Genomic DNA, 16615 nt, shown 5'->3' on the forward strand with positions numbered 1-16615 from the left:
TTTTCTCTTTGCTGCAATCAACCACAGAAGTGCTGTCTCAGACATATTCAGGGCCTGTATGAGCAATGTATATTTACATCTACACAAATAAACTAATTATGTGGTTCATTAACACTCTATTACCTTTAACACAATATAAAAACACAGAAAGGTTAAAGGCTACACCCAAAAAACAAGCCACTATAGTAAGAGTCTGTTCCCTAGAGCCACTAATACCTGTCTTTTGTTCTCAGTGGGAAAACTTACAATCACAGGTATGTATTGGCTTCAGCTCTGACTGAAAGCAACATACATATGAACTTTGAGCGGACATGCTAGTCTTTGCCCCTTTGTGTGGTGCACCACTTTGCTAAGTAAAAAATTTCCCCTGTCTCAATTCAACTCTCTGATCATTTCTTAGAATTTGAAGAAACGGATAGAAAAAAATAACCACAGGGCTGCTCCCTGCTTAAATGTGACAAACCAAAAAGACAGACCTGTGTCGTGTCAGAAGTGTAAACCATAGACACACCATAAAAGGTCTTCAAGCATTGAAATAACCTGGGTGTCAATAACCGATTACTCAGCTGCACAAGTACTTTTAAAAACAAGACAAAACAAGTACCTGCTTAATGCTAGATGTTAAAAAGTTTGTTAATCTTCACCTTTTGATAATTTCCTCGTCTGGGACCACTTGTTTATTGCACTCTTGTCTCTTTTTTCTGCACCATGTGTAACTAGCAGTTACTGCTCTTTGGCATTTGCCCTCATCCTCACTCCAACAGCAGCCCCACCACTAATAATATTACTGTGATGATGTGATACTCTTTTGGATCCCTGTATGAAAATTCTTTCCCTGCAGGAAGGTCAGAGCACAATTCGGCCTCAGAGTAGCACTACTTGAAGCTGCCAGACATTCAGTCCCAGCCTCAAGGACACTTTCCAGCACCGGGTCTCAACCTCATGTCCTTCTGTAGAACAGAACCCTGTCTGTTTAACCAATAACACAGTCCACCCTCCCAACACATTTTAGAAACCTACTGTGGTAGCACTTCAAATACCATCTTGTGTCAGTTTTAATCCTTGAAATACTTCTGATCAGGATTACGTTGCATTTTGTGCACCACATTCATAGACTTCCTCATCTTTGAATTTGAAGCTACTCAGTGTAATTACAGGCTCCCACTGCTGGCCATTGTGCTGCTCAGTAACGCAATTAGAGGTTCAGTGCTTTACTCAAGTAGCAGCTTGGTGAAACTGTTGCAGGAGTAGTATTAGTTGTAATACCAATGGGTGCATTTAAAATTTGCCAGAGAACAAAATGCTGCAACCTAGATAATGCAGAAGTGCTAAAAATAACAAAAGTCATGCATACTGACGCAGACTACATGTTGTTTTGCTATAAAGATCAAAACAAGCATCTTTCAGTCCTGAATTCCCCATAAAGCCTTGCCTGCCACCCACAGTAACAAAACGAAAGTGACAATCAACACAGCGTGTTTACTGTGATTATGGTAGTGTTTTAGGGCTACAGGCCAACAACACGTCTTGTTCTGATATCCTAATCGACTGCAGTGGCTGTTCAGAGTGTGTCATGACCTCCTAAACTACCCAACCGGAAAAGGGTGACATCATGCACTACATGTGTCCACCCAAGGCCTCCCGCCAGTGTCACAACAGTGACACATAAATAACATGGAAGCTCACTGAGAACCATAAATATGATGACTTTAAGACTATGTTTCCGAGTGTGATGCTAAAATACTAAGAAAAAAAACACACTGTTATGAGCTACACCGTAATATTGTGGCCAAAAGAATTCATGATAATGAGTTTTCAGATATCAGACAATCATCTTTAAATTTCTTTGCATGTTTGACAGAGAGCTAAAGAGTCATATCTGACTTGTGTCTGGCCCTTATTCAGTGGACACCAGCTAACAAATAAATGTAATAAAATAATTCCTGTTCATCTTAATTCCAAACCATCTTATTATATGTAATTAATACAAAACAGTGCCAGACACTAACAAGCAATCACATTACAGATTAATTGAATAATAAACAAAATCTCTTTAGACTCTTCTTGTGAATTATTAACAGGTTAAATGTGTCTAAGTTCTTTGTAATTAAATTTTGTATCTGTTTGCATCACAAAACACACTGAAATGTTGTTTTAAAGGTGTAATTTATTGAGTCTTATTGAGTTATTAAAGGCCACGGTATACTGCGATTTTATCAAATCTCGAAAACATGTATTTTTTTATTTGGAAACCCAGCCTAAAACAATTTTTCTCCTAAACAACACAAAACACTGCCGAGAAGAAACCAAATCTGGTGTATATGTAGAACAATGTAAATATTCAATGGATATAATATTTCCTCTTCGTACCGCTGTGGGTGATGGAGCTCCGCGTCTGTTTCCCACACAGCCTCGGGTCACAGAGGGGGGCGTGGTGCTCCACCAAAACAACACTTACCCTATAATGGCGGGCGGCTGTCATATTGTTATGACAGCAGGAGCAGCGTGTAGTTTTAATGCAAATGGAGCTCGGTATAAAATCAGATATATTTAACATGGAAGCCACAAACTAACCATTATTTCACCTTACATTGTTGTGCTAACATGGCAGCTTGTTTTTCTTATTTAAAAATAGAACACAGCGCGGGTAAACACATGATGTTTTTGTCAATACGACGTAAGTACGTAATAATTCCACCGCAGCACGAGAGCAGCTGGTTCCATACAACTGCCAGGTCCGCGCGGCCACTGCTGTGGAGCTCGAGGGTTCACGAGCGTGTGGTGAGAGCTGGCAGCCATGAGCCCCGCAGAAAACATCGATTAGAACCGGACTCCACACTCACTAAACTTGATGTAAACATTTCCCCGTGCGGACAGATATTGATTAGAAAACCGCCGGGGTGTTTTACAGGATGTTATACAACAGCACGGAGCGAAATTTGAACAGGAGCTAAATTAGAAGACGCACTCCGGGGCCACATGTTCCCAAGTGGCCGAATCTACCACGAGCCAAGTCACTATAAATGGACACGACTCAAGGCTGCTTTTAATAAACACTAACTTTGTGATTCAGGAGAAAAAAATAGGCATGTTGGTTTACCTTTAGGTGGTAACGTGACATCTCCATTTTCCCTCTTCACTGCAGAAATACTATTAAATCTACTGATATCGTTGTTACTCCCGGAGGTCACCAACAGTTTATGTTTCTTTTTCTCCTCTCCGCCTCCTTTCCCCTTCTCCCGCAGTTTATCTTTACTCGGTTTCTTGGCTTTGGACGAAGAAGAAGAAGAATTTGAAGAAGCAGAAGGCGCTTTGTGGAGGAAGAAGTCGCTCTGTTTGAAGACTTTATGTGTGCTTATCGGCTGGGATCCACCGGTGGTAGCGGGCACCGGAGCGTTGTTGTTGCTGCTCGCCTTAACCGGGCTAAAGCTCCACGAACCCGGGCTGCTGCCATAACTCTGCTGCAGCTTCGTGGGCTGCTGCTGCTGGAGTTTTTCTTTCCCGCTACCGTTGCCTCCCACTCGCCCTTCCCTGCTGAGTTTCTTGGGTTTAACGCTCCTTTCCTCCGTTCGGACCTTCTTGGGCGGCGGCGAGTTAAAATCCCGGGAAGACTGGGAGCGGTTGTCGGAGGCTCCCTTCGCCTCGGCCAGCTTGCCGTGCGGGCTTTTAACTGAGGCTACAACAGGAGTAGTGGCCGTGGTGGCGGCAGCAGCAGCAGCAGCTCCGGGGAGGTGAACAGAGCCCTGCGAGTCAGCCATCTTGAGGCTTCGCTGTATTTACTCTCTTCCCCAACGGCCGCTGCTGCTGTTGTTTTTTCTTCTTTTTTTTTGCGCGACGTGCAGGCAAGCAGTGGAGGGGCAGGGCCGACGCTTGACTGACAGGCGGAGAGCGAGGGGGCGGGACTAACGCTTGAGTGGCAGGTGAGGAGGGAAAATCTCGAGGCGGGGCTTATGTGTTTTACTGTAATAATAATAAAAATAATAATAAAGTGTATGCTGTTAAACACTGAGGCCTATTTTACCAAATAGCAATCTCTTAGCTGTTTCATGGAAAGTTTATTTAAAAGATGGATTTATACATAAATTTGGTAAATTTTTCTGCACAACTTCAAACACAATCCACAACTGGCCACAGCTGATTCACAGATTATGCATTAAAGTGTCAAAGGGCTGCACGTGATTGTCGAAATGGAAATGTACCCATTAAAGGGATAAACTTGGCCTCTTTCATTTAATCTTCACAACTGGATGAGCTTATCGCTCTCACTCTCACACAACACATCATTATGGAGCGTGGCAAATCCCCCGGGGCTGTTTACACTTTGATTTGAGATGAAAACATTTTCTTCAATCAGACCAGCGGAGTTCTGCAAGGCCTGTCAGTGTGCGACGGATGAGTGTGACACTAAACATAATTAGCAGCTGAAAGAGGCAGATTGTCACCGGCTGCAGTGTGACACCATTATTGTATGATGCAGGTGGAAATCTGATGGCTGAAGTCCAGCCTCTACAGTATGTGAATATGCCTAAAATGAATGTGTCTGAATACACTTTATATCAGAGGCTTTGAAGTGGAGCTGACACAGATTTCAGTTCCTTCAGATGGCAGTGGAGCCTGCTGCTCACATACACCCAACACTGACTGGCTATATTTATAAGCCATTACATAACATGTTAAACTGCTGAGGTGACCCAGTTGAGCCAGCAACCTGGCTTAATTTACTCAGAGAGAGACAGACTGAGCATTCATATTGTGTTACTGAGAGGAAAACTCTGCACAGATTTCTGCTTCACTATGCTACATGAAAGGATAACGCCTGACATGGTGGCTATTTTTAGGAATTAATGGATGATGTGGAGGCTAATAATTCCCGTGGTTATTCACGTGAGACACAAGCTAGAGTTCATTTTGAACTCTTAATAAACTAACAAGGTTACTTTATCTGGTATTAATGAACAATCTCAACCAGTGTTGAATATTCTACACCTGGTCCACTGTAGCATATCAAAAGTTTGAAAACCGCACTTTTAGGGTGCCAACCTATCAAGTATTAAAGCTACAGGACAGAACATTCGTTCCCTCTGCTGGCAGAGAGAGTAATTACACAAACACAGGCAACAGAGGAGTTTTTCTTAATTTGACACCGCCAGAGGCTTCACCTCTTTGTCTCTACTGCAGAACCCATCCTTTGTAATCAGTCCTTCCTTTCTGACAGTCCAGTCATTTAAACTTGCAATACTTTAAATTTGATATAAAAACATCTTTTTATTTATGCATGTGTCTTCCAGCAGGGTTTTTCTTCACGCCACATGCGTTGAATCTTTTCTTCCATCGGGGTTTAGTCAATGTCATAAATTTGGCCTGATTTAAAAAAACAACAGCAGCAGTATTTACACATGGGAACCTGTTCTGACCACATTTGTGTAATTAATCTGAAGTGAGCATCGCCTATATGTGAGGACTGGAAAATAATTATAGCATGAGCGCCCTCCTGCCGTGCCTCTCTATGTGTGTAAAATGAACACAAACCCTCCCAAGGTCTCTGAGTAAATACAGCAACAAAGTGTGTGTGTTTATACCACCTGCTGGGATTAATTGTCATACTAGTGTGTGTGCATGTGTACAGTCACCTCAGCAGATCTTCCAGGTGCGACAGAGGTTTCCTGCTGTGACACACACACACAAACACACACATAGAAAAGTTCATTTTGAAGTTCACAAAACCCATCACAAACAAATACAATAGGAGGCGCTTCATTACTTAATGTTCCATTTTTACTGATTGATTTCTGCAACATACAAACGTTGTGTGTGAGAGTGACAGGAGGAGAGGGCGTGGCTGTATGAGAGTCCCACAGGAGGTGATGAGCAAGCAGCAGCGAATCACATCGCTCACGCTCATGCCACTAATGATGATTGGAGGGACAGGGGAGGGGAAGCAGGGGGCGGGCTCTCCCTTAAAGGCACAGCTGGGCTCTTTCTCTGAGATCGTAGTGTGTGTGTGTTTGTGTGAGGACAAAACACATGAGAAATGATAAAGTAAAAGACCGTCTTGTTATTTTGTTACTTTGATCCACCAACAGGTTTAGAGTGAGCTGATGTGTTGTATTGGGAGTGACAGCCTTTTAAAAATTAAAAAGGAAGAAATGAGGGTGGGGTGGTGGGAGTGGAGGAAGATGAAAGGGAGGGAAAACAGCAGGAGGGGAAATAGGGAGGAAGTGGAGGAAATAATGAAATGCTCCTTGTACGGAGCAGCAGATCCATGTTTTACAGTGAAAGAGCCAAATGAGAGGGAAGAAATGAAAATGATGGAGGACATGTATGACGAGAGGTTTTTGAGGTGGAGAGCAGTAGACTTTGTGACGCAACAAACAACTGCGTATACAAAAATAACTTTTAAAATACCATTTACAAAAACAACCATTATTATTATTATCATTATTATTATCATCATCATTAATATTATTATTACAATCTTATTCAGAGCCCGTTGTAGTTATGTGAAAGGAGGCCAGCTGGCAGTCTACGCTTTTACTCCTGCCAACCAATTAAAACAGCTTTTTTTCTTTTAAGCATATAACATAAAAATAAAGAATAACCCTGAAATATTTGCCAGAAGCAAAACAAAAGGGTAGCAGAATAATTTACAGTTTGAAGGAAAACATCATGTAGAGGGGAGGAATCATCATCATCATGCACTGACTTTCTTACATCTTCTGTTAATAGGAACATTTAAGAGAGAAAAACAAAATCTGAAATATTATATACCTAAACTGTCCTGTACAGTTCTTTATCTTTATAAAACAATGCATATACTGTATAGTTATGGTAGCTAATGAAGTTAACAATAAGGAAAAAAAAACAGTAGTCCTGGGTCCCTAGCTGCTGTTGGATCTCAAATGTATAGACAGCATGCTGTCAGATGAGAAACCAAACTTGTCTGAAAAAAAGGGCTGGAGGTGTAGATTCAAATCTGTTTCAGGCTGCAGGTTTCAAGTGTTTCAGGTGAAGTGTAACATTCATACTCCGAAACACAGAGAAAACCTTCATGGTCATTCATCTGAGAGCCTCACCAACATGAAGAAAACAAACCACAAGTTAAGACCATGAGAAACACAAAGAAAGAAAATAAACTCCAAGGAAGGAAAAGAAACTGAGGAGGGCTGTCACTGACTGTCTTCTCTGAGAGGCGGACTAAGGCAGGCTTATGGTCCCAGCACAGAGAGCCAGAGTCACAGAGCTGACCAGTTTGGCCATTACTGGTGTATTAAAGTCGAAACGTGGGGCATTCACAAGATTTAAAGGTCCAGGCTGTTCCTCACTGAAACGATCTTTTGCAAAACATCTTTTCAGATTTTCAACCGGTTTATTTTTACGATGCAAGATTGAGTCGATTGATCTTGTTTCTTTGGTTGAGCTACTTTTCATCAATCAATCCGTCCCTACTTTTGCTCTTATGACATGGCATCAATGTTGTTATATGACATGTCCTGCACTATATGATACAACACTATCTGGCACAAATGCTTTTGTTCTGCTTTGAACAGGTAGAAGTATTTTAGTCACTTCTTGAAAACTTTTTGGAAATCCTGCACTAAAGGGGCGTGTTCCAATTAAGCATCCAATCAGATGCTTTTCTTAAATCTTGTCCGTCTCCCTTTCTGAAAAAATGGCTTTCTTCCTGAGAAGTAGACAGAAGATGTTACCACTCACTAGTGTACAGTAAACATGAGCAACTGTCATTCCCCAGGTAGCTTAGCAATAAGCTGTACTGCGATATTATTCTCGTCTCAGCAATAAAGTATTTATTGATCACTGTAATGACCAAACAAAGTTAAAGCATGTGACTCTGGAAAAAAGAGCACAGAAATAACAAATACTAGAGCTGGTATTACTTCAGCTAAAGCAGCAACCACAAACCACATCCGAGGTGAGAAGCAGGTAAGTGATGGTAACAATCAGCTCTGGCACTTTGCTTCAAAGCTGATCCTTGGTAATGTAGCACCAGCACATAGCGGGAGAGATAGAGAGAGAGAGAGGGAAAGAGAAAGAGAGAACCCCTAGCAACCTGTGCATAACCAACAGAAAATGTTGCATCATGGGTAACAGATTATCTACGTTCGCTTTGAAGATTGTTGTTCATTCAGTAGGAGGCAGCTTTTTTTTACTGATTAAAGATAATTCCTGATTTAGGAAAAATAATCCCTCTCATTTGTCATGAAACAAAGTGTTCACTTTGAGCACTTTAATTCAACACTACATTCCTCATCATTTAGCCAAAAGTGTTTACAGCTAAGGAGAAAAACAGGAATTATCCTTAAATCGTTAACAGAGAAATAAGCAGACTGATCCCAGGTCAGCATCTAGAGAAGTCACCCCCTCTGATATCAGCAAGACTAGAAGGAAATCGGGAGCGGTAACTGTTCTTCTGCTTCGCACAGTGGCACTTTGAAGGAAAGACTGAGGAAGAGGAGGAGAAGGAGGAGGGGTTCAGTCCCAGGAGCACTGAGTTACGCAGTAGATGTTTCTCTGTAAAAGTGTGCTGTCTGTGTTTTGGACCAGCCATGGGACACAGTCCATCTCCTGACGAGGGAGGATACTGTTGGTGGACGGGCAGACATCACGTCCACTCCACAGGGTGTTCTCGAGGGCCTTTGGGCTGAATGCATCGGTTACCGAACCCTGAAAGGAGAGGAGTGTCTTTTGTTTCTGAGCTGAATAAAATAAGTCCATAGAGGAGAAAGTGTTTTCTATTATTTTCTGCACATGCAGCCCAAAGCCATTTTTCCAATCAGCAAAAGCATCTAAAACTGATATTAATAGAAACCATGTTTGTCAGCAATGTTTTCTGCACAGAGACTAAAAAAATACCTGTGCAGTTCCCTCATAAAATGAGCAGCAGCAGTCACAGTAATGCAAAACAGCAGACTTACCCACCCAGGTCTGCCTTGCTGTCTGTTGGTGTGGTGCCAGCAGATACAGGGTCAGCTGGAGACATCTTCTTAACACAGTCCGACACATCTACACACAAACACACAGATTAATTTGGTAAAAACATTGTGTTAATAACAGAGATGGTGCATAGTAATTTCTTGATGTAAGGCCCAGTTAAACCTTCTTATTAGTCAAGTAGAAAATGTAAATAAAATCACGATCTCTTCAGTCTTCCAAAGGGCCATAGAAAGTTTCAAATAATATATATATATATATATATATATCACCACAGAATTAAGGCAAACAGTTCCTTTTTAATTCAGTCATCTAACCAAAACTACTGAAGCCACAAATTGACAGCAACCATCATCACACAGTCCTGTAGCACAGATAAGCATAATCACCTCTCTATAGACATGTTTTATCTTTTCTCCTTCCCAGTGTATCTTTGTTGCTCTTACTGCTCCTCTGACTAATGCTGTCAGTGTTATCGTGCAGAGGGCTAATTTGTAAAGCACTAAAATTCTGCTTCCTGCTCTGCTGACTAACTGATGTGAGCTCACAGGGAAAATCACGCACAGGGACAATCACACACAGAGGCACCAAAATAATAGTGTGTGTTTCATACCTTTATGTGAACCACTCCACTCGGCTGAGGCCGACGTTCTCACTTCCAAAGGGTCTGAAGGAGAGCGGGAAAATTAATGAATTTAACAAGAGGATTTTGTGACAACAAATGGATAGAAAACTCACATACCCACACATGCAGACACCTTTTAAGCCTCTAAACCAAACACTACCATCTGTGTTCACCTGTACAGTATAGTTAAAATTAATACTACTTCTTTGTCCATTTTTTTAATTCCAAACCACCACAAATGCAGCAAACTAAGACTGACCATCAATCACAAAAACGCTGGTACTGCAGGGCTGAGAGAACCAATGCTGACCTCTAGTGTTGTCAAACTGATAAAGCCTCTCACAAAAGCATGGTTTCAGTCTCCGTTTCATCTTGTGTGTGATTGAATGTATTAATACTCCTTTCCTCACGGAAAACAGCAGGAGGCAGCAGGCTGGTCGAGCCTAATGGCCTCCTACCTGCAATATGTGTGTCCATCTGCCTGTTTGAAGTGATGATGATAGAGACTGAAGCCCTTCCTGTTCAAACACTGTCAAGTATCCGGTAAAAGAAGCAGATAAAATTAAAATTAAACACCATGTTCCTCCTGTTTCAGCTCATATCATAGGCTGCATCAAACAACCACTTCCACTTCTGCTTCCAAATGTGCAAAACCATGCAACGCCAACTGTGCATAAACAAAGCAACAACATAACAGCTCCATGACCTACGGGAGGAGGCCCAGTGAAACGCGCCTCAACCAAACGCAGACGCACCTGTGGCCAGTATGAAGGACTCAGGGGTTCTCTCGGGGAGAGGGGGAGGGGAGTCATCGATGTCCCAGCAGTCTGGGTTAAAAGGTCAGAGGTTAAATGAGAAGCAAGGTTAACGACTGGCCGAAAGGATATAGAGAATAGATCAGAAGTCACATAACAGAAACAAGGAAGCTCCAACTAGAAAAAAATGCTGAGAAGGGTAATTGAGTGTGTGCGGCATAAGGTGACTGATTTAGAAAAGCTTATAAATCACCCCTTCTGATTGTGTATCCAGTAGATTTTTAAAGCCTAAAATGAAGCAACTATAATCCAGTTACAGTGCTTTTTAGACCCCTCTTCTTATTTTTAACTGAACACTTTACCAACATTACAGATTTTTCTTTAGCGGTATAAAGTGTCGTATGCAGTTAAACAAGGTTTATGTGATTCATTCTGCAGAAACAAGCAACCACCACCATCATCTTCTTGACCGACCCCAAAGCAGCAAATTTGCCCAGTGCAACTTATCAACAAGCAGGTCATTAGATTCTTGCCACCAATCAAACAGCAGCCGTTAGCTGACGACTGAAGCGCTGCCGCAGCCCAATCAGGCAACGTGCCAGAAAGCCAAGCAGCAAACAGCCCGCCTCAGGACTGAGTGGGATGATTCTGCATTTAGTTTTAGATATTGGAGATACGTGAGGTGAGCATATCATGGAATAATACAAAGGACAATACTTTATCAGTGCATTGCCAAATCATGCTCCCTCACAGTTCAGTCCAATATTTAAAAAATGCAGTTAACCATTCACCCTCCACATTACTCCAGTCTGGACCACTCCATTTCAATCAAAGTAAGAATTCGATTTCAGAATCTGACGATTTTGAAATCAAAAGAATAGGAAGGGTCGATCTTAGTCGTTTCACAACAGGCAATTAATAAAACATCTTCTTCTTGTAGGCATGACAGTGAAGCCTTAACTGAGGCATAGTGTGAAACTGCTCTGCTCAACCCAACGTGCACAAACGTGGCGTAAACGCGTTTATCAGTACCATGCAGTGTTGTTGATCCATCACCATCCAACATGCACACAGTCCGCTGCACTTAAATTTCCTCCCATTCACAAACTTCACTCACACAAACACTCCCAAGCTGAAAGAGGAAAGGGAGTTGTTTTGACAGATGTTAACATCTGCAGCATTCCTGGCAAACCAATTAGTCAAACAGTTAGGTTTTATCTGAGACTAACTGGAAACTATCTTAATGTTTTTTTCTTTTGCTATACAGTCCGTCTCCTGCTTTTTCCCTCACTGTGTCTGACTGTAACAATGTGTGTGTTTGTGTGTGTGTAACTTGTCATTACCATGTGGCCATGTGGTGTGTCTAAGAACTCCGTCTACTTACTGATCAAGAAAAAGATTCTGCCATGTGCATAATAAAGACAGGTTGTGGGCTCACTAAGAGTAATTAAAATTAAAGGTCTTGACTAGATGACTTACAAAATGAGCTCACCGATTTAACCTAATATTTATAATTAATTCTCTCAGGAAAGCAGTTAAAGGAATTAGCTCCACCTATAGCAGCTGATTGACATACTTGCTGTGTTTGCAGAGGGTAACGGCGTGGTCTGTCCAGCGATTGACATGGGCAACACCTTTCTGACTGGCTGCTGGTCTCCATGGTGAGAGGATGTAGTCACCATAGCAGTCGCTGTGGATACATTTGTACGACAAACCTCCTTGCCACCAGGAATCTCTCCATTCCCCTCCTCGTCAGAGTTATCTGAATGTAGAGGGTTGGTGAAACTCAGCGCAGTCCTAACAGGAGTGGAGGAGGACGACGAGGAGGAAGAGGAAAGGTGGGAAGAGGATGAAGATGAAGGAGCGACATGGTCTGAGGAGGAGGAAGAGGATGAGGTCTTAGGGAACAGTTTTTCAGGGCTGTTAGAGGGCTGAGTCCACAAAGCATGCCCAGCTTTCGCATCTCCTCCCTGCATCTCAATCTTGTCTCCACTCTTTACAGGCAGGTGGTTGGGTCTGGTGAGGACACCTCCATCTGAATGACTCTCCCCACACCCACCTGCTCCTCCCTCTGTGCCCGAGTCTTCCGACAGTGAGGAGCTGGATGTCAGCAGCGACTGAGCAGAACGAGCTTTGAAGGCGTGGCCTCTGTGCAGCATGCAGGTGCTGTTACTCGAACTGGTGCCAAGTCCACCAGGTACTCCCATGGAGGAGGTGTCAAAGCTACGAAGTCCTTCTTGCAACGGCACTTTTTTAATCTCAATGCTGAGTTTCCTCTCAATGCGTGCCACCCCAGAACATTCAACAACCGGGGAGAGAGGTGAGGAGGGCGTCTGTGTCTGGCCTTGTCCCGACTCCGACTTCATCAGTGCTGAAGACAATTTGTTGTTGTAGTTATCATTGAGATCTAAATTGGAGACCTGAGTCTGCTGTTTTCTGCTAAGTAGATCTGGATCTTTTTGCTCAGAGGGACTGGACTGTTTGTTTGAACTGCTTTCTGATTGATTCTGTTGCTGGTCCACATCTGTATTCTGAAATGAAAAGTGAAGAGAAATGTAGTCTGCACTCACAAAAAGAATATTTTCTAACTCAACAGAAAAAACAACTACTTGAAGCACTTAAAGTTTAAGTACTCTCACACACAAAGCACATTGTAGTTTTGGGTTAATTAAAATAAACTCCTCTGATTCCTCAGCTCACCTGTGTCACATTGTGCTGTGCAGTAGCCAGGACATGTATGACAGGTTTGGGATGGTAGCGGTCGTTGTCCTGCCGTACATTGGTGACAGTGGGGAAGGCTGAGGGGGGTGATGGGGTCAGAATTGGAGGTACAGGATGAGGCTCTGGAGGCTGGAGGATCTCCTCCTTAACATCACCTTCAACCTGGGAACTGGAGAGAAGGAAGGAAGATCAGAAAACGGTAGAAAGAGCTGAACCCCCAGATGAATGGATTTTACACACACAGTCTACAGAAACAAAAAGGTAGAAGAGGCACTAGAATTATCAAACAAAATTAAAAACTTTTTAATAACTGAGGGTCATTTCAGAAACTGATGAAAAAGCATGAATTTCATCATACTGCTCAGGCACCAGATACTTTGATTACATTATTCTCTGCATAAAAGAGAATTAATAACACTAATCTGTTGAAATGACCTTTCTTATACAGTATTAATAAAACTCTGTATCAAAATATGTTTTTTCCCACCACTAGATGGCAGTACTTTAAAAAGTCAAGCACCAAGCTCACTGCTGTGACATCTTTTACTGTCATACAGCTCTCGGCCAAATTTAAAGCACTTAGGGTTAATATAACATCTATTTAAGGAACTGCAGGACAGCAGTCAAATTCACAAGGACATTAAAGCACTGAAATTACACAGGTATTGGAGTGCTAAAAAGCCTGATGCCCTTTATCTCAGACAAAGCTGACTGATAATTTTCACTGCCCAAAAATGAAATGCCACAAAAATGATTGACTTGACACTTTCTGCATAATTTCTCAACGAGTTAAACTGAATGTGTGCATAATAACAGCTGTAAATGTCTCCCTTTCTGTCCCTGTGTATTTCAGTAATCCATTTAAATGTGAACACAGATGCACACAGTGTAGGTGTGTGAACTGCACACAGGATACTGAGGTTATAACACAGCCAGCCACATAGGGATGGAACATATATTAAGATATTGTTCCACTACACACAACATAATTTACATGCTCTATGCATGCAGTTACAGAAACAGTGAAAGGATGTGGTGGTATTCTAATTTAACAGCACACAACGGAGGCAAGAACTAACACAGGACTGACAGCACATGACGAAGTGTGTGTGAAAGGCAGACAGAAAGTTAGACACAGAAATGACTCGCACAGGGCTTCCTTTTCTTGAGAAACTTTGGAGCTGCAGTCACACCGTAAAAGCAAGTGGCTGTGTGTGTAACTGTATATTTTTATTGATCCGATTTATTTTGTTTAAAATCCACCCTTTCAAAAATCTTTGTTTGAGTTTGATTTAATGTAAATGTAGTCACACTATTTACTAGTCACACTATGACTGTTGATCAGTTACAATAACACCCTAACCTCCATCTGTGTGTTAAAAGTTATCCCTTTGTTTTCTTTAATGAAACACATAAGCTACCCACAAAGATGTGTGCTACTTTATCATCATTATTGCCTGAGCTAGGGAAAGACATATTTAACAACACACATGACTCCCACTGGTGCTGATTTGTTTCCATGGGGATTTGAATCACTCAGATTATTCATTCAGGCCCTATAAGATGAAAAGATGAAAGTTTAATGATTCCTACGGGGGGCAGCTGAGCTGTTACAGGAGCAAACACAGATAAGTCACAGCAAAACAAACAAGCAATATCAATGAGAGCAAAGGAAAACGATGCTGCGGGCAAGGAGCACACTGACAGCAGCACTACAGCATGTACGATGAAATGTAAATATATATTACAGCATTAGTCGATAAAGAATTACTTGTACTGTTTCCTGAAGGAGAAAAAACACACAAAAAACAAGCTGGTCATATTTCCTTCAGGTAGTATAGCTCTAGAAGAGCAGTATAATATAAGAGCTGCACTTAGTACAGTGAACTAAGTGCAGCTCCTTATCAAAATTATTCAGAAGTAGAAGAATCTAAGAACCAAGACTCAACAGACCAATGCTTGACCACACAAACCAACCATGTGAACACAAATACAACTCCCATGCACACACACATACACACGGCTTCACTAGGATGTGAAATTTATGTAATAACATCACCCACTCTCATAAATAAATGACGCACACACACACACACACAGACATACCCAGCCGCACTCTGCCCTGCACATACAGTAGGTACTCCTTGGGAAAGATGCTGCATTTTTAATGAACATCACAGTAGGACCTGCATGCATTCATAACAGGTGAAATGTACTAGAAGCCAAAGCTGGAGAGACACTTCCTGGTTTCAAGTTATATTTAGGATAAATCCACACAGACAACAGGAAAATGTACTGAACCTCACACTCAAACCACACATGCAGTTTCAGTTCAGGTTCACTACAGATACAGATAGCATCTATTCCAAGCAAGTTTTCTTGGATCCTAACCACTGGGTACTCCTCAAGCTTTTATAGGAGAAATAGAGCTTTTTTTTGTTTTTAAATTAAATTAAAACAAAAAAATCTTAAAGAATGTCTTGTTTGTAGGAAGCGGGCTTTTGAATCAGATCCCATTTAACGGACAAGTCTAATGCAGAGGATTGTAGGTGCTCTGACAGAGGAGAATTAATAAATATTCTTTGAAGGAAGGACTCAGTTCTTGATAGGATGCATGCAGGAAGCATGACCCAGGAGATCACAAGCTTAGCAGGCAGCATGGAATTCACTCCCACTGGAAAACACTCAACTGCGTTCCCTTCACAGCCGTACCAACTGTAACCATCCAACCATCCAAGTTCCTGCTACTTATAATTCAAAAATATTTGGGAAATTTCTACAAATAAACCTTGGAATTTTAATATTTACAGCAAAACAACAGTATTTTACTGGCATGCCTATTGGACTGTTTGTTGGTACTTGTCTAGTTGTCACTCTTGATTGTGTTGACCAGGCTAAAAACCTCTAATAATTTGACATGGCAGGAAAAGCGGAGCAGTCATCTTCCATCTTTTTGTAAAAGCACCATTCACCATCAGCAGGCACCGCTTGAAAAAAATCAAATACATTAAGGTTAATCAAAGTAGTGACAACCCCACACCTCTAATCATGTTTCACTGATTGGACTCCAGGTTTGCTAAACTCTGTCTCCAATTACCTTGACGAATTGTTGGTATCATGACACTGTGCTTATATATATATATATATCTCTCAAAGAATACTCACTAATGTTCTCTTACCACTGTAAATGAAAAAAAACTGAGCATTTTTAGACAAAGCTTCCAGCAACAGGTAATTAGTAAGACAGTGTCTCCTGGCAACAAGATGTCCCCCCAAGACATTACATGGTCAGTGCTAAGGCAACACTGTGGTATCCATCATCAACCCTGTTAAAAAAAGTAGTGGTATGTATGGCTGCAATAATGAGGAGAGCTTTCTGTGGTTATATCATAAGACGAGGGACTGCAGGAGAACGAGCTGACAGAAAGTGGGGCACAACCCCTGCTGGGCACAAACCGTATAGCAAAATTAAAAATGAGCAGAGAGGAAGGAGAGGGAGTGGAGAAGAGCAAGAAGATGGTATAGAAAAGGAGGAGATAGAGATAGAAATGAGAAAATCTGTCAC

The 16615-nt window shown here is 41.7% G+C and overlaps 2 protein-coding genes across 6 annotated transcripts in view; both read right to left on the reverse strand.

Annotated features, from left to right (window-relative positions):
• Nucleotides 1-3855, reverse strand: part of LOC114451341 (round spermatid basic protein 1-like protein) — a 30036-nt gene extending 26181 nt beyond the window's left edge. Inside the window, exon 1 of one of the 2 annotated variants that reach the window (XM_028429874.1) lies at nt 3101-3855. In XM_028429874.1, coding sequence (XP_028285675.1) covers nt 3101-3758 — 658 coding nt within the window. In that variant the 5' untranslated portion in view covers nt 3759-3855. The remainder of the gene's footprint in view (nt 1-3100) is intronic. The other variant, XM_028429865.1, reaches the window with a different exon arrangement.
• A 2535-nt stretch (nt 3856-6390) lies between these two features.
• ptpn12 (protein tyrosine phosphatase non-receptor type 12) overlaps nt 6391-16615 on the reverse strand; it is a 31301-nt gene continuing 21076 nt past the window's right edge. For 2 of the 4 annotated variants that reach the window (XM_028429664.1, XM_028429656.1), the window contains 6 exons: nt 13030-13219; nt 11906-12860; nt 10330-10401; nt 9563-9616; nt 8938-9021; nt 6391-8682 (listed from right to left, as the gene is read on the reverse strand). In XM_028429664.1, coding sequence (XP_028285465.1) covers nt 8621-8682; nt 8938-9021; nt 9563-9616; nt 10330-10401; nt 11906-12860; nt 13030-13219 — 1417 coding nt within the window. In that variant the 3' untranslated portion in view covers nt 6391-8620. Of the gene's footprint in view, nt 8683-8933; nt 9022-9562; nt 9617-10329; nt 10402-11905; nt 12861-13029; nt 13220-16615 lie in introns of all 4 variants that reach the window. The other 2 variants (XM_028429671.1, XM_028429681.1) reach the window with 2 other exon arrangements.

Source organism: Parambassis ranga, chromosome 2 (genome assembly GCF_900634625.1).
Source record: "Parambassis ranga chromosome 2, fParRan2.1, whole genome shotgun sequence".
Lineage (NCBI taxonomy): Eukaryota > Metazoa > Chordata > Actinopteri > Ambassidae > Parambassis > Parambassis ranga.